The 19,063-nt window shown below is 40.7% G+C and overlaps 1 protein-coding gene across 1 annotated transcript; it reads right to left on the minus strand.

Annotated features, from left to right (window-relative positions):
* Positions 1–163: 163 nt before the first annotated feature.
* On the minus strand, positions 164–9,507 carry snx6 (sorting nexin 6). The gene is made up of 14 exons (XM_014211217.2): positions 9,441–9,507; positions 9,229–9,279; positions 8,300–8,404; positions 4,693–4,803; positions 4,299–4,420; positions 3,946–4,069; positions 3,646–3,741; positions 3,256–3,361; positions 2,432–2,507; positions 2,294–2,333; positions 2,005–2,091; positions 1,622–1,781; positions 1,338–1,423; positions 164–1,243 (listed from the first exon to the last, which is right to left on the minus strand). The coding sequence occupies exons 1-14, from the start codon at positions 9,444–9,446 to the stop codon at positions 1,190–1,192; spliced, it is 1,224 nt and encodes a 407-aa protein (XP_014066692.1). The 5' UTR covers positions 9,447–9,507; the 3' UTR covers positions 164–1,189.
* Between the last annotated feature and the right edge of the window lie 9,556 nt (positions 9,508–19,063).

The following is a 19,063-nucleotide window of genomic DNA, read 5'->3' on the forward strand; positions in this document are numbered from 1 at the left end:
AAGTAGCAGACAGTTTTCACTGATTTTGTTTCATGTCTGTTTCTTCCTTGTAATGACTGGAGTAAACGGGAATTACTCAAACACCCCCTTCTATTTATGAAATGTCCCCCCCTCCCCTAATACACTACACATTTCCAGGGTGAAAGAAACCTATTACAAGCAGTTTAAAAAGTGGCCATCTTTTTTTTTTATTCAACCTTAATATGAACAGTTGATACCGAGTTTAATATGATATTGAAGGACGTTTTCCATTGGCTTCCCCTGGCTTTTCTTCCATGTTTCTCAGGGTCATAAAAGCTACAGAACTGAAAGGATTACAACTAGATAGATAAACAAAGAGTCTACTCAAAACATTGAATGAAATTATGTTCAGAATGGTTCTAAGGTAAATAGTATAATTTATTACTATTTTCATAATTTTTATCATAATTATCAGTATTACTGTTTGTTTCAGCATTTCTCCATCTACATAAATGGAAGCTTTGGTCAGAGAGTGAAAAAAACATTCATATACAGAGCACTTTTTAAAAATCTGGGGAAAAACAAAAACAACCGTATCCATTTATGTATTTTTTTTTTTTTACTTGATAGGATTAATCTACATTAAGGCAAACATACTGAAGCATTACTTGTCTGGAATGAAAAATAACAGGATTTGTATGAAATAACTGAAAACAAAAGTATTAGTAAAGATTGTTTTGATCATTAGCAGTACAGTAAGAACTAATACAACATTTACAAGGCTTTTAGTGACAATACATTTTAATAATAGTAACAATCAGCTCATCTTGAACAAAGTAACTGAGCAGCATCACAGAAAAGTTTTACTGAAACTATTGGCCTCAACAATTACTCTAAGTAAAATAATAACAAATAATAAATCTGGACAGAGATGATATAGATTGGGAGAAGATTCCCATCGAGAACGATGATTGTTAATGAAAAAGTTGACGTGATTAAACAAAGTTATAGGTTCATGTGCTGTGTGGATTTTGCAGGTATTCCACACTGGCTTCCTCACGTTTTTAGTGTGGGTTGTGGAGGGAGTTTGGTGTCTCTGGTAGTAGTGATGACTACGAACAGGCATCCTGAAAACAAACTGACCCCAGATATGCTCTTTCTTCCATTTTCTCAGTGAAGATCAGGCCAAAGCGGGGAAAACCCTGTACAGTGAACCTTCAGCAAAGACCTAAGTGTCTCCTTTGAGGACTCCGAGACAGCTTTGCAATAATTGTAAATTACCCTGTGGAGAAAGAGAGAAAACGGTTCAGCCTTTTACTAAGCACAGGCACCAGTTTAGGCTGTCTTATCAACAACCATGTGTAATGCAAAATGACCTTAGCATGTTTGAGTTCCAGTTCAGCAAGTTCCACCAAGTTCTTTCTGAAGGCTGCTACTCGTCTTGTCTTGAAGTCTATGAGCTCTGTATTCCGGAATAAATAGAATATTATCAGATTAACTTCTCTACATCCATGAATCTGGTTTAGCTTCTCTTACATGCAAAACCTGGAACACTGATTTAATTTTCAAAAGGGAGGAATAGTTTTTGGAAAAGTATGAAATGTATTCTTAATACTCTTAAACAAGTATAAAAATATGTAAATGCTAGTGGATAAAGTACCTTGCTTTGCAGACTCTGAGATTTTCTCAAACTTCTGACAGCACACCTGCTGGCTGGTCTCTGCCTGAAGCACATCTTTGTTCTTTGCCCTGGCTCTGTCCAGAGCTTTGTTTGCGTTCTCGTAATCAACCAGGGCCCTCCCTCGTCTGTACAATAGATCCTTAAGAAAGAAACAGCAGATTCCATTTTTAACATGAATAATAATAATAATAAACACTACGCTGTCTGATGAAAAATCCATTAATACCAACAAATGCAAACATATGGAAGTTGAGGAGACGTTTCTTCAGGAAATGCGCCGATACTACCTCTGATAACAGACCAGCGTATCTGATCATAACTGTTTGATGATAAGAAAAGCAGGGTCAAGTTAGATATTGTACCTTAGCAGCTTGCGACTCCCTGAGGTAATACTTCAGTAAGTCTGCAAGTTTCAGGTCCTCATCCGCAGCCACTCGAGCCTCTATTTTCTGTAGAGGAAGGACACCAACAGAAACGTGAGACTTCAGACAAAACTCATTTTGTCATTGATGCTAATCTGCATTGCAGCTGATAGATGAAGCTACTTGACATGTAGTGAATATAGGCCTAGTTATTGACATCAGTGAACATTGCTAGTACACAACAATTGCGTGATACATAGAATCAAAAGATCAGGCAAAAAAAACATACCCGTGTTTTCTCAAACAGTTCAGAGACTTTCAAGAAAAATCTGGAACACAGTGGGTTGCATTTGAGTTACAGTTGGATCAAAGCTTTTGTCAGCAAACAATATATGGGGAGAAAAGGACAAATAATTTAGTTCCATACTTGCACACATCTGTGGAGTCCTGGGTTCCTAAAGTGTACAGTGTGGAGGCAATTCTATTGATATCATCTGCAGCACCTGCAACATAAGAACACAACTTTAGATTACATAACACCTAAACCCACGTACTCATACACACAGACGGTCGGTCAATCATGTACAAAATGCATCGAACAAAATGCAAGCATAGATCTTTTAGAAAATAACATCTGCAGCTGGACATTTTCAAATATGCAGTGAGTCACTTTTCTAATATAGTATCACGTTTTAATGTTGTGGAAATGAAGTATATTACAATACATCTGGTCCATGGGAATGACAGACGACTATATATTTATGAGTGAAATTTGTACCCTGAAGCTTTGTCAAACTTTTCATTCAAGACTAAAGGCATGGTTCTTACCTGTTAGGATATATACAAGATATTGTCCTCATCATATTTATTTATTTATTTTTACAAACGGAACATGAAAAAGTTTCAAAATGAGTCGGCTGTCATCCCCAATACATTAAGACTGACTGACCCAACTACAAATAAACATACAACTTACCCATTTCCATATTTGTCAGCGAATTAATATAAAACAAAAAAATAGACGTAAAATACAATGCACAGCACATGGACAAACAGACAGGCTGGTTTCCACAAACATTAAAACATGATACCAAAGTGACTCAGTCACTCACAGTTCACAAAAAAAATGCATTTGAACACGTTCAATTGGAATTACTCAAATCGATCTCATTCTCAGTAACTGATTAAAAGCCATGTATATAGCAAAAAGCTTACCTAGCATGTGGAGATTATGCGACAGAGGAGACTTACTTTTGTGAGACCTGATCATTCTATCAGATTTGGCGGAGGCATCTTTGACACGATTATGGTACTCTAAAAGGAATGTCTTCTCATGCTCAAAGAAATCATCTACATCCTGAAATCCAAAAGACAATCACATCAAACTTTATAGAAGTAATAACTGTTAGAAATAATAAAAATCGGAAGATAAATGCATTTGTCAAATTTGTTTACACAAATGTGAGCACCATTCATGATGCTAACAATGTTTTTTAAACAATGTTTAAGTCGTGAAATGCTTATGTTGTGCCTTCATTATAATATAAAACTCAAAGCAAGTTCAATACCCATTTGCTTGTCTGAATGGATTTACATAGAAGAGTGGATGAATGGTTTACATAGAAAAGCGAACCAACCCACCTTCACCCCTGCCACTAACACACCGTCTGCAGACTTCACCACATTCTTGAAGAAATCTTCCATCTTCTCCCTCTTGTTTTTGCCTCGTACACTTAGCTGTGAAAAAAAGGTAAGGACAAAACGACAATGATAAAACTAAGACAGGGTAAGGGAACGGCATATTCTAATGTTTTCAGGCACATCCGACTAGCCTTTTGAGTTATCTAAAGTTCATGAAAACGAGAGAGAGCTTGTCTAAGAACATGTCCACAGTAACAATCGTCTCCAAAATCCTAATTTGATCATTATGACCCCACTTACATCTTGGTTGTACTCTAAAAACACATGGAAGTTCAAGTCTTTCCTCAAGACAGGATGCGCAGCCACACGGCAAAGAAACACTTCATGCATCGCCACTGTCTTCTTGAAGATAGCCAGGTATTCGCTGAAACACACAGACATAGCCTACATATTACCAATAGTATTCATAACACCAAATTATCCCAACAAAACCACTGTACTGAAACACAAAAACAATGTCAGAGCAACATGGGTCATGTTCAGTTTGAACAAAACGGAAAAAAACACTAAAACAGTGTGGTACTATCTGAACTTGTCAAATAAGAAACACAATGTGCCCTAATGAACCCGTCCATGAACTCTAAAACACTCACGCTTCAAGTTCCTGTTTCATTTTGGTGAACTCTTCCTTGGTCATGGAACCTTCACCTTCCCCTAGTTTCTGTAACTTCTCTCTGGAGGCATCAAAGTCAGGTCTTGGTGGGGCTGGGGGAATCTATGGGGAATCAACACTTTAATCATTACAGTGTTTTGAAATTGAACATCTTGCTAAGTTCATTACTGCATGGAACCAGGGAGTTTGAATAAGAAAGGGGATTGACAATTAATAATTACATTGTTTTACAAAACACTAAGTTTATGTACTTATCCTGAAAGCCAAAACATTCTGAGTCACAAAATGGCACCCTATTCCCAATATAGTGCACTACTTTATAGGGTGCCATTTGGGACCCATCCACAGAGTCTCTGATGGAGCTCAGTACTTACAATGTAGCCTGCATACTCCTCATTCTCCACAAAGGAGTCATGGAGCCAGATGAACTCCTCATGCTGCCTCACCACTGAAAACTCATTCTGCTTGAAGTTAGGAAGAGTGCTCTGGGAAACAAAACAGTAGAAAGCAGATGTCAATGACAATGTTATTTTTTGTTGTTGCACTGAGCAAATTTCAGGTCTGCTGAGCACAAACTTCAACGTTGTGAAAATTCTTTGCAATTTCCAGCACACGTTTACTGTGAACCGAGGCTGTACCCGCTTTAAGTAACAGTTTTAACAGTGGCCAAGTAGGCTACCGTGGCTATTTGATCTTAACATAGGCCTACCAGAGTGGTCTACCATCAAAAACAACAGAGAAAAACACATCCCATAACATTTTAACATGGAAATAGCTGTTCTATCATTCAGCCTATAGTAGCAGCCAATGTGTAGTCCTCAATGCCTACATTCCATGAGACTTTGAAAAATAAAAAATGAAAAATAAAAAACATGCAGGTCTTGACATTAACCTGTTTATCCACTTGTCCTTCAGACAAGGAGGTGACTGAAAATGTGTTTGATGCAAGAAACCACTTTACAAAATACAATTCATTATTATTCCCATACAATTATTACAGAGAATCAGACAAATTATATTACGGACCTGAGTCGTGCCTGTCAATGCAATAGAATCCTACTCCAATGCGCTCTGCCTACAAGAAAATCTCTTGCACAGTTAGTTTTGCAAACTAAATCTTGCATAGTTCGTTTTGTTTAGCTATATTACATTGAAAGTGGCTAATATTGCATTTATTCGATCATAATTCCCACAGTAGAATGAAACGTTGATAGTGTTAACTGAAGGGGAAAACTGTAGAAAGTTGAATCTTGTGCTTCTCTGCGCAGGCTCATATTTCTTCTGCGCAGCAGTCCGAGGGGAATTGGTCACTAGAGGAACAAATTCTACTGAAAATCATAGCCGAATAGAGTATGGCATATCTATGGCTCTTCTAAAAATACAGTGCCTTGCGAAAGTATTCGGCCCCCTTGAACTTTTCGACCTTTTGCCACATTTCAGGCTTCAAACAAAGATATAAAACTAATTTTTTGTGAAGAATCAACAACAAGTGGGACACAATCATGAAGTGGAACGAAATTTATTGGATATTTCAAACTTTTTTAACAAATAAAAAACTGAAAAATTGGCCGTGCAAAAGTATTCAGCCCCTTTACTTTCAGTGCAGCAAACTCTCTCCAGAAGTTCAGTGAGGATCTCTGAATGATCCAATGTTGACCTAAATGACTAATGATGATAAATAGAATCCACCTGTGTGTAATCAAGTCTCCGTATAAATGCACCTGCTCTGTGATAGTCTCAGAGGTCCGTTTAAAGCGCAGAGAGCATCATGAAGAACAAGGAACACAACAGGCAGGTCCGAGATACTGTTGTGGAGAAGTTTAAAGCCGGATTTGGATACAAAAAGATTTCCCAAGCTGTAAACATCCCAAGGAGCACTGTGCAAGCGATAATATTGAAATGGAAGGAGTATCAGACCACTGCAAATCTACGAAGACCCGGCCGTCCCTCTAAACTTTCAGCTCATACAAGGAGAAGACTGATCAGAGATGCAGCCAAGAGGCCCATGATCACTCTGGATGAACTGCAGAGATCTACAGCTGAGGTGGGAGACTCTGTCCATTGGACAACAATCAGTCGTATACTGCACAAATCTGGCCTTTATGGAAGAGTGGCAAGAAGAAAGCCATTTCTTAAAGATATCCATAAAAAGTGTCGTTTAAAGTTTGCCACTAGCCACCTGGGAGACACACCAAACATGTGGAAGAAGGTGCTCTGGTCAGATGAAACCAAAATCAAACTTTTTGGCAACAATGCAAAACGTTATGTTTGGCGTAAAAGCAACACAGCTCATCACCCTGAACACACCATCCCCACTGTCAAACATGGTGGTGGCAGCATCATGGTTTGGGCCTGCTTTTCTTCAGCAGGGGCAGGGAAAATGGTTAAAATTGATGGGAAGATGGATGGAGCCAAATACAGGACCATTCTGGAAGAAAACCTGATGGAGTCTGCAAAAGACCTGAGACTGGGACGGAGATTTGTCTTCCAACAAGACAATGATCCAAAACATAAAGCAAAATCTACAATGGAATGGTTCACAAATAAACATATCCAGGTGTTAGAATGGCCAAGTCAAAGTCCAGACCTGAATCCAATCGAGAATCTGTGGAAATAACTTAAAACTGCTGTTCACAAACGCTCTCCATCCAACCTCACTGAGCTCGAGCTGTTTTGCAAGGAGGAATGGGCAAAAATGTCAGTCTCTCGATGTGCAAAACTGATAGCGACATACCCCAAGCGACTTACAGCTGTAATCGCAGCAAAAGGTGGCGCTACAAAGTATTAACTTAAGGGGGCTGAATAATTTAGCACGCCCAATTTTTCAGTTTTTTTTATTTGTTAAAAAAAGTTTGAAATATCAATAAAATTTGTTCCACTTCATGATTGTGTCCCACTTGTTGTTGATTCTTCACAAAAAATTACAATTTTTTATAAAATTTATAATATCTTTATGTTTGAAGCCTGAAATGTGGCAAAAGGTCGAAAAGTTCAAGGGGGCCGAATACTTTTGCAAGGCACTGTATATCTTTCTGCCAATTAGAAATGTGCAGCTCAATAAAAGGGGAAAGCCAGACGATCTGGATCAGAATGATCTCAAGTGTCAAGGCAACGGTTCACCCCCTTCAATCATGATTGAATTCCTTCCTTCACAAGAGCCCTTGCAACATGATAAAAGTTGCCGTAAAAACATAAACCCATGACATGATGAGGTTACACTGACAGTGTAAGGTAATGACTATTGGAATTCTCTCTGCATTGAAAATGAAGTGGAGTGGAATGTGATCATGTACAGATCTTAATTTGCATTCCATGACTTCAACAAAGCATATTTTGCATACATGCACACTAGGTTTCAGAAGACAAAATGAATGTGGCGATAACAACTGCTGGGGAGGAACATATTTGCAAGTCATGTGACATCTGTCTCGATTCAGACAGCCAGAGAAACGCACATTATTGGCAAGATTTTTATAAGTAAACCAAGAGACCACAGCCTGTCGTTTCTAATGGGAACAAATAAGTCATAATGGGCAGAACAAACAAGGAGGTGGGCAGAGCCAAGCACGAGCTAGCGAGATCCTATTGGTGCGTTCTAGCATGCATCTGCATATTTCCGTTAGGGAACGCCTACTCTTTGCAGTGCGTGTGTGAAATAACCCCATTCGCCTTCATACTCCTTCTAAACAACGTGATTAAAAAAAAACTTGCAACGGGTAAAGTCTACAAAACTTAGTGCACTCTGTTCATAACAGATTCCAGTTTTGGGAACAGAAAACTGAATTGAGATTAAATGTTTCATCGATGAGAAAATTATCAAAATGTAGTCTAAAATCTATCTCGTCCCATCTTCTCCCACTGCCAGCCAAGCAGATGCTTCACATGTATACATCCGGTGAAATATCTGTGTTTTTGCCCTTTTATGTGCCAAGTGTCAGGGAAAACAGGAAGAAATATTGACAAATAGGTCAACTCTCTTACCTTAGTATGGACAGTAAACTTAACCTTGTCCCGCTCACTTAATGCATCAGAAATGTCCACTTGAAGTGTTGCATCAGTTTCAAGGTCAACATTGACTGCCCTAGGCTGTAAAATATTGTAATAGATAGTGTATTTAGTGACAAGCCAATGACAAAAATCTCCATTCCCCCAACTAAAGCTGGCTACATTCCACAGAAAGAGATGATAAATATAGCAAGACTCTACTGTTTGTTTTCCCCCTGTTGGAGGAGAGAGATATACCAAAATACAAATGAGAAGGTATGTGAATCTTTAAACTAATGTTGACAGCAGTCTTCCTCATTTGTTTGCCTACTAAGGTAAGTCATGTTGTTGTTATCCAATTATACTAGCAAGCTAGCACAATATTGCTCAGCATTATGAATGAATGAACAGAACGGCAAGCATGCAATGCCTGCTAGTTACATAGCTAATGCTCCAACAGGACACAACAATTACATAACGGCTAGTTAGCTCTGTCAAATGATGGCTGTGCACTTCCTAGCTTAGCTAGCCAGCAAAACAATAGCAGAAAGCTAATACAAGTGCATAGTTAGATGGGTGTGCTACTAGTTAGCAATGGCAATATACTTCTTATTTATACAGCGACAAGTTAAAATAAGGTTATGTATGTTCACTATTAACAAGAGGGAGCTACCTACTGGATTGTAACAGTTGCTGGCCAGCTAGGAAGTCAACTGACTTCTGATGTGGTCAAGCTGACTACTGTAGCTAACTTAGCTAACGTTAGCTATTCAACAAATTTGACGTCACCTGTCTAACAGCTGATCAGATCATGCAATAAGTAATTACTGCAGAATACCAATAAGGTAAATAGCTAATCTAGCTAACGGTTACGACCAGAGACAAATAAGATAAATATTTTTTTATATCTAAGAAGAACAACTTACTCCTCTGTCCTCCTCGGAGAGGAAATCGGGACCATCGTCCAGCCCTTCTTGCTAGGTAACGTTAAACAGAAGACGGCGGCACAAGACAACATGCGTTAGCCACATTACCGTTTACATTACCGTAAGCATCGTTTACTGATGAATGTGTCAGATGACTGCACACATAAAAGAACAAGGTTAGCTAGCTAGAGTAAATTGTGAATAACACCTACCATCATGGCTGCTGCGGGTGGAGTAGTGAGGAAGTCGTGTGACGTCACGTGACGAGGCCGCAGTGGGGATGATAAAACGTGGAGTTTTCAATCCAAACCTTCAAGTGGGGCCAAGAGTAGCCACTTGACTAGTACTAATAGGCCCTTACAAGTATTTTCACTCTTACAATTTCATCCCACCACATTCACAAAACTATTCTAAAGGTTTAAACATTGACTAGGCAGGTCTATGGATAGATCCAACTGAGTTATTTGACCTTTGGGGATTATATTTGCATTTGCTGAGCAGCACAGACCACCAATTTATGACCTTGGTTCATGTCATATTTTTATTTATTTAACTAGGCAAGTCAGTTAAGAACAAATTCTTATTTACAATGATGGCCTACCAAAAGGCAAAAGGCCTCCTGCGGGGGCGGGGCCTGGGATTAAAAATAAATACAAAATAAATCCAATATAAATATAGGACAAAACACACATCACAACAAGAGAGACAACACTACATAAAGAGAGACCTAAGACAACAACATAAGGCAGCAACACATGACAAAACAGCATGGTAGCAACACAACATGACGACAACATGGTAGCAACACAAAAACATGGTACAAACATTGGGCAAAGTCAACAGCACAAAGGTCAAAAAGGTAGAGACAACAATACATCATACAAAGCACCCACAACTGTCAGTAAGAGTGTCCATGATTGAGTCTTTGAATGAAGAGATTGAGATAAAGCTGTCCAGTTTGAGTGTTTGTTGCAGCTCGTTCCAGTCGCTTGCTGCAGCGAACTGAAAAGAGGAGCGACCCAGGGATGTGTATGTTTTGGGGACCTTTAACAGAATGTGACTGGAAGAACAGGTGTTGTATGTGGAGAATGAGGGCTGCCTCAGTGCTTAACCCCCCTGAGTTAGTGATCATGTGATCTAGAATCTAAATAACCTATTGATTCAGAATCAACAGCAAAAGGTTTTCCATAATTCTTAGCATTTCATGACTTTTTCCCTAATTCATTTGTGTTTTTGTGTGTGTACGCGTGCATGTGTGTGCAATAGCTACCATAGCTACCATAGCTACATCAAAATCAATTAAACTAATATGTTTTGTAAGAATATAATGGAATAGAATATCTTCTGGCTACTGATCTGCTTCTCTACCTAACACCTGGCAGAATATATACTTTGAAATGTGATGGTTATAAACGACAATCTGACAGTCCAGAACAGCTGACCTCAAATTATATTAGTTCTGTTGTCTTTGTAATTGCATTAGCTGGGTGTGAAAGGGGGAGAAACAGAAGGAAAAATATATACTGGACAGTATTAAGCAAAGGGGGTAAGAGGCGTGTCTACAACTTGTCTTGGAGGTACAGTTGTGGTGTGAACTTTGTTCTGTGTGCTGACTACAATTTGTTGAAATACATAAAGCTTTGGCATGTATATATTATAACAACCAATAGATGGCACAAAACTCACACAGTGATAACAAGTCCGCGAGTGTTGGTATGATGCCATGTTATTACCATGTAATATATTGCATCAAATCTTTCAGTTTTCTTACCTTGAAAGTAATATCTTAAATATTCATTATATTAACTACAAAACATGTATTGTGTCTTGCTGTGATTTGATGCAATTATACAAAACACGCACAAACAATGTAATGGATCGCTTCAATTCTAGACGTGAGTGTAACATTATCACAGCATCAACAAGGCTTGTTGTTGTTCTATTTTGCAATCCTTATAAATTGAGAAATATGTTTTGACATGGTGCAGAACTGTGACAACACCTTGTTACTTCATAACGATACATTACCGTTTGATCCACACAACTAGATACTGTAGTATGTATGCCCTTTCATCATTACATCTCTGATGTTTTGCTTGACTTCTAGGTTTGACTATACAGTCACCTCCCCAAATTATTGGCAGCCTTGATAAAGATGAGCAAAAAACTGTATAAAATTAAAATTACAAATACTGAGCTACATTGTATGCTAAAATAAATAGGGAAATTATATTACTTTACACTAATACAATTGCTTAGAGAAAGATATTTTGTTTAACAAGTAATACAAAAAAATACAGAAAATATTAGGTGTCAAAATTATTGGCACCCTTAAGATTGTTATAAATAAATAAAATTATTAAAAGAAATGCATTAACATTCTACTTTCTTAAGTTCATCTGAGCTTAATGGTCTGTATTGGGGCCTGCCATGATTTCCTGCTTCTGTATGGAGGAATAAATCCCTCCCAATGTGTTCTCCAATCTCATAAAACATAGAAAAGGGCTCAGTGCTGTTATCCTAGCAAGGGAAGGGTGCACAAAGTATGACAAAACGTGTAGCAATAATTTTGACGCCTACACTACCGTTCAAACGTTTGTGCTCACTTAGAAATGTCCTTGTTTTTGAAAGAAAAGCACATCATTTTTTGTCCATTAAAATAACATCAAATTGATCCGAAATACAGTGTAGACATTGTTAATGAATGTTGTAAATTACTATTGTAGCTGGAAAAGGCTACATGTGCTGGCTGGCTGTGCTCATCCTGTTTGCATGGACAATCTTTGTTGAGAGCAAGGAGAGGTCACTTTTTTATTTTCAGCTCACTTGTCCTGACATATTTTCTGAGTTGTCATGAATGACAAGCACTTTGTTTAACATATGTACAGTTGAAGTCGGAAGTTTACATACACCTTACACCTTAGCCAAATACGTTTAAACTCAGTTTAACAACTCTTGACATTTAATCCTTGTAAAAATTTCCTGTTTTAGGTCAGTTAGATCATCACTTTATTTTAAGAATGTGAAAGGTCAGAATAATAGTAGAGAGAATCATTTCTTTCAGCTTTTATTTCTTTCATCACATTCCCAGTGTGTCAGACGTTTACATACACTCAATTAGTATTTGGTAGCATTGCCTTTAAATTGTTTCACTTGGGTCAAATGTTTCAGGTAGCCTTCCACAAGCTTCCTACAATAAGTTGGGTGAATTTTGGCCCGTTCCTCCTGACAGAGCTGGTGTAACTGAGTCAGGTTTGTAGGCCTCCTTGCTCGCACACGCTTTTTCAGATCTGCCCACAAATGTAATATAGGATTGAGGTCAGGGCTTTGTGATGGCCACTCCAATACCTTGACTTTGTTGTCCTTAAGCAATTTTGCCACAACTTTGGAATGCTTGGGGTCATTGTCCATTTGGAAGACCCATTTGTGACCAAGCTTTAACTTCTTGACTTATGTCTTGAGATGTTGCTTCAAAATATCCACATCATTTTCCTTCATCATTATGCCATCTATTTTGTGAAGCGCACCAGTCCCTCCTTGTCACGGCTGTCTGAAGGATCGGACCAAAATGCAGCGTGTTCGTAGTTCCACATATTTATTAAACGTGAAACTGAATGCAATACACTTAAATACTTGAATATACAACAACAAACCGTGACGCAGAGAGGACAACACACTACTCAAAAGATAATAACCCACAAACAACAATAAGAAAAACCCCTACTTAAATATGATCTCTAATCAGAGGCAATGAGGATCAGCTGCCTCCAATTAGAGATCAACCCCAAACAATCCCAACAGAGAAATAGACAAACTAGAATTTAAACATAGAAATAGAAAACATAGAACAACCCAAAACACCCCCTGTCACGCCCTGCCCTACTCTACTATAGAAAATGACATCTTACTAGGGTCAGGACGTGACAGTACCCCCCCCCCCAAAGGTGCAGACTCTGAATGCAAACGAACAAAAAACAACAACATAACAACCACAAAACACAAAGGGAGGGTAGGGTGGGTGACTAATGTCTATGGCGGCGGCTCTGGTTCCGGGCGTAGTACCCCCACCGCCCGCTGATCCCCTCACTTCTGTATGTCCGGAGGAACCAGACCATGGATCATCGCCGGAGGCTTCGGAGCGCCAACCGCCGCTGAAGACTCTGGGCTAAAGGCCGCCGCTGAAGACACTGGACTGTAGACCGCCGCTGAAGACACTGGGCTGTAGACCGCCGCTGAAGGCTCTTGGCTGCAGACCGCCGCTGAAGGCTCTTGGCTGCAGACCGCCGCTGAAGGCTCTGGGTTGCAGACCGCCGCTGAAGGCTCTGGGTTGCAGACCGCCGCTGAAGGCTCTGGGTTGCAGACCGCCGCTGAAGGCTCTGGGTTGCAGACCACCGCTGGAGGCTCCGGGCCGAAGAGCGTCGCTGGAGGCTCCGGGCTGAGGAGCGTCGCTGGAGGCCTGATGTGTGGGACTGGCATAGGAGGCGCCAGACTAGTAACACGCACCTCAGGGCTAGTGCGGGGAGCAGGGACAGGACATACTGGGCTATGGAGGCGCACTGGAGGGAGAGTGCGAGGAGCAGGAATCGGTCTCACCGGACTGGGGAGACGCACTAAGGGCCGAGTGCTCACAGCAGGCACTGGCTATACCGGGTTATGGATGCGCACTGGAGGAATAGTGCGAGGAGCAAGAATCGGTCTCACCGGACTGGGGAGACGCACTAAGGGCCGAGTGCTCACAGCAGGCACTGGCTGTACCGGGTTATGGATGCGCACTGCAGACTTGGTGCGTGGTACTGGCTTGGGTGGCTCCAGACTGGTAACACGCACCTCAGGACTTGTGCAGGGAGCAGGAACAGGACACTCCGGACTGGGTATGCGCACTGGAGGTCTGATGCGCGGAACTGGCTTAGGTGGCGCCAGACTGGTAACACGCACCTCAAGACGAGTGCAGGGAGAAGGAACAGGACGTACCGGGCTATGTAGGCGAACTGGGGACCTGGCATGCTGAGCAGGCCTACTCCTTCCGGGTTCAATGACCATCTTCGCCCTACACCGGCGAGGAGCTTGCACCGACCGCACCGGGCTGTGAGTGCGTATGGGCGATATAGTGCGCACCACACCGTAACTCATCGCTCGCTCCTCCACACGCCCGCTCCGCCATGCTCTTTCTGCCAGTACTTCCCTTCGGAATCTCACGTCGAGCTCCGCGCTTGACTCCTGTACTGACTTCAATCCCAACAGAGAAATAGACAAACTAGAACTTAAACATAGAAATAGAAAACATAGAACAACCCAAAACACCCCCTGTCACGCCCTGCCCTACTCTACTATAGAAAATTACATCTTACTAGGGTCAGGACGTCACACTCCTGCAGCAAAGCACCCCCACAACATGATGCTGTCACCCCCGTGCTTCATGGTTGGGATGGTGTTTTTCGGCTTGCAAGCCTCCCCCTTTTTCCTCCAAACATAACGATGGTCATTATGGTCAAACAGTTCTATTTTTGTTTCATCAGACCAGATGACATTTCTCCAAAAAGTACGATCTTTGTCCCCATGTGCAGTTGCAAACCGTAGTCTGGCTTTTTTATGGCGGTTTTGGAGCAGTGGCTTCTTCCTTGCTGAGCAGCCTTTCAGGTTATGTCGATATAGACTAATTTTACTGTGGATATAAATACTGCTATACCTGTTTCCTCCAACATCTTCACAAGGTCCTTTGCTGTTGTTGTGGGATTTTTTTGCACCTTTCGCACCAAAGTACGTTCATCTCTAGGAGATTGAACGCGTCTCCTTCCTGAGGGGTATGATGGATGCGTGGTCCCATTGTGTTTAAACTTGCGTACTATTGTTTGTACAGATGAACGTTGTACCTTCAGGTGTTTGGAAATTGCTCCCAAGGATGAACCAGACTTGTGGAGGTCTACAATTTTTTTACACTCAATTAGTATTTGGTAACATTGCCTTTAAAGTGCTTCACTTGGGTCAAATGTTTCAGGTAGCCTTCCACAAGCTTCCCTCAATATGTTGGGTGAATTTTGGCCCGTTCCTCCTGACAGAGCTGGTGTAACTGAGTCAGGATTGTAGGCCTCCTTGCTCGCACACGCTTTTTCAGTTCTGCCCACAAATTTTCTATGGGATTGAGGTCAGAGCTTTGTGATGGTCATTCCAATACTTTGACTTTGTTGTCCTTAAGCCATTTTGCCACAACTTTGGACGTATGCTTGGGGTCATTGTCCTTTTGGAAGACCCATTTGCGACCAAGCTTTAACTTCCTGACTGATGTCTTGAGATGTTGCTTCAATATATCCACATAATATTCCTTCTTCATGATGCCATCTATTTTGTGAAGTGCACCAGTCCCTCCTGCAGCAAATCACCCCCACAACATGATGCTGCCACACCTGTGCTTCACGGTTGGGATGGTGTTCTTTGGCTTGCAAGCCTCCCCCTTTTTCCTCCAAACATAACAATGGTCATTGTGACCAAACAGTTCTATTTTTGTTTTATCAGACCAGAGGACATTTCTCCATGTGCAGTTGCAAACCGTCGTCTGGCTTTTTTATGGCGGTTTTGGAGCAGTGGCTTCTTCCTTACTGTGCGGCCTTTCAGGTTATGTCGATATAGGACTTGTTTTACTGTGGATATAGATACTTTTGTACCTGTGTCCTCCATCATCTTCACAAGATCCTTTGCTGTTGTTCTGGGATTGATTTGCACTTTTCACACCAAAGTACGTTCATCTCTAGGAGACAGAACGCGTCTCCTTCCTGAGCGGTATGATGGCTGCGTGGTCCCATGGTGTTTGTGCTTGCGTACTAATGTTTGTACAGATGAACGTGGTACCTTCAGCCATTTTTAAATTGCTCCCAAGAATGAACCAGACTTGTGCAGGTCTACAATGTTTTTTCTGAGGTCTTGGCTGAATTCTTTTGATTTTCCCATGATGTCAAGCAAAGAGGCACTGAGTTTGAAGGTAGGCCTTGAAATACATCTACAGGTACACTTCCAATTGACTCAAATTATGTCAGTTAGCCTATCAGAAGCTTCTAAAGCCATGACATCATTTTCTGGAATTTTCCAAGCTGTTTAAAGGCACAGTCAACTTAGTGTATGTAAACTTCTGACCCACTGGAATTGTGATACAGTGAATTATAAGTGAAATAATCTGTCTATAAACAATTGTTGTAAAAATAACTTGTGTCATGCACAAAGTAGATGTCCTAACCGACTTGCCGAAACTATAGTTTGTTAACAAGACATTTGTGGAGTGGTTGAAAACAAGTTTTAATGACTCCAACCTCAGTGTATGTAAACTTCCGACTTCAACTGTATATAGTTCCCATAAGCAGGGGTTTACATCTTATAATACTTCAAGGATTTTTTCAATGTGTTTTTCCATTCCTTTCTTTCCTCTCCTATTCTGTTCCTTGAGTGTGCAAAGCATTCTTGGTAGGGGGCAGTGGGTGTGTGTACTCTAACTGCCTGCTCTCCTCCTCTAACAGGGCTTCCCTTTCGTTGCTCTTTGGAAGCTTGTCCGTTTTGCCATTTGTGGACAACGACGACAAGACACAAAAGCATGTGTTGGCCATAAATAGCTCTGACCAGCAGAGGATTGCTCACTGCCTGCAGATCAAATTCTCTACAGGGAGCAAGCAGCAGGCCTGGCCCCCAGCCCAGTTGCAGTGGAAGACACACCGGTCTGCTCGCTCTCCTAGAAACACTCGGCCCTGCTCAAATGAAGGGACAGGGAACAACCGGACTGGCTGTTCGTTGAAACTTAGACCTTAAGAAAAGCTGGCTACATTAATTTGGGAAGCTGCAGTACTATTAGTGTTAAGGTTGAAAGATCGCTGCATAAAATAAATTACAAATATGAGTTAATCTATAGATGTTCAAATTACAGTTGGCTCCCGAGTGGCGCAGCAGTCTAAGGCACTGCATCTAAGTGCTAGAGGCGTCACTACAGACCCTGGTTCAGTTCCGGGCTGTATCACAGCTGGCCATGATTTGGAGTCCCATAGGGCAGCGCACAATTTTCCCAGCGTTGTCCGGGTTAGGGGAGGGTTTGGCCGGGGTAAGCCGTCATTGTAAAATAAGAATTTGTTCTTAACTGACTTGCTGGTCAGTTAAACAATATTTGTTGGTCTGATGTGATTAATGAGGAGCATCCAGACTCTGCTCTTGATGAATTTATGAAATTGCTTCGTCCAATTATTGATAAACATGCACCTGTTAAGAAACTGACAGTTAGAACTGTTAAGGCTCCGTGGATTGATGAGGAATTGAAAAACTGTATGGTTGAAAGAGATGGGGCAAAAAGAGTGGCTAATAAGTCTGGCTGTACATCTGACTGGCTTATTTACTGCAAATTGAGAAATTATGTGACTAAACTCAACAAAAAGAAGAAGAAACTTTATTATGAAGCCAAGATCAATGATATAAAGAATGATGGAAAAAACTTGGAGTACTTTCAATGAAATTATGGGCAGAAAGACAAATTCAACTCCATCTTTCATCGAATCAGATGGCTTATTCATCACAAAACCATTTAATGTTGCCAATTATTTTATTGATTATTTCATTGGCAAAGTGGGCAAACTTAGTCGGGAAATGCCCACGACAAAAAACAAATCATGAAAGAAAAGCTGTGCAAGTTTGAATTTTGTAAAGTTAGTGTGGGAGAGGTGGAAAAATTGTTAACTATCAATAATGTCAAACCTCCTGGCATTGACAACTTAGATTAAAGCTACTGAGGATGGTGGCTGACTCTATAGCCACTCCTATCTGTCATATTTTTAATCTGAGCCTAGAGGATAGTCTTTGTCCTCAGGTCTGGAGGGAAGCCAAAGTAATTCCGTCTCCCAGAGTGGTAAAGCAGCCTTTACTGGTTCTAACAGCAGACCTATAAGCTTGCTGCCAGCTCTTAGCAAACTGTTGGTAAAAATTGTGTTTGACCAAATACAATACTATTTGTCTGTAAACAAATTAACAACAGACGTTCAGCATGCTTATAAAGAAGGGCACTTAACATGTACTGCACTGACAGAAATGACTGATGATTGGTTGAAAGAAATTGATAATAAGAAGATTGTGGGAGATGTACTGTTAGATTTCAGTGCAACCTTTGATATTATTGACCATAACCTGTTGTTGAAAAAAACGTATGTGCTATGGCTTTTCAACCTCTGCCATATCGTGGATTCAGAGCTATCTATCTAATAGAACTCAAAGGGTTTCTTTAATGGAAGCGTCTCTAATGTCAAACATGTAAAGTGTGGTGTACTGCAAGGCAGCTCTCAAGGCCCTCTACACTTTTCTATTTTTACCAATGACCTGCCACTGGCTGGTGTATGCTGATGATTCAACCATATACGCATCAGCAACCACAGCTAATGAAGTCACTGAAACCCTTAACAAAGAGTTGCAGTCTGTTTTGGAATGGGTGGCCAGTAATAAACTGGTCCTGAACATCTCTAAAACTAAGAGCATTGTATTTGGTACAAATCATTCATTATGTGCTAGCCCTCAGCTGAATCTGGTAATGAATGGTGTGGCTGTTGAACAAGTTGAGGAGACTAAATTACTTGGCATTACCTTAGATTGTAAACTGTCATGGTCAAAACATATAGATTCAATGGTTGCAAAGATGGGGAGAGGTCTAGTCATAATAAAGAGATGCTCTGCTTTTTTGACACCACACTCCAAAAATCAAGTTCTGCAGGCTCGAGTTTTGTCTAATCTTGATTATTGTCCATTTGTGTAGTCCAGTGCGGCAAGGAAAGACCTAGTTAAGCTGCAGCTGGCCCAGAACAGAGCGGCACGTTTTGCTCTTAAT

Source organism: Salmo salar, chromosome ssa09, assembly GCF_905237065.1.
Source record: "Salmo salar chromosome ssa09, Ssal_v3.1, whole genome shotgun sequence".
Taxonomy (NCBI): domain Eukaryota; kingdom Metazoa; phylum Chordata; class Actinopteri; order Salmoniformes; family Salmonidae; genus Salmo; species Salmo salar.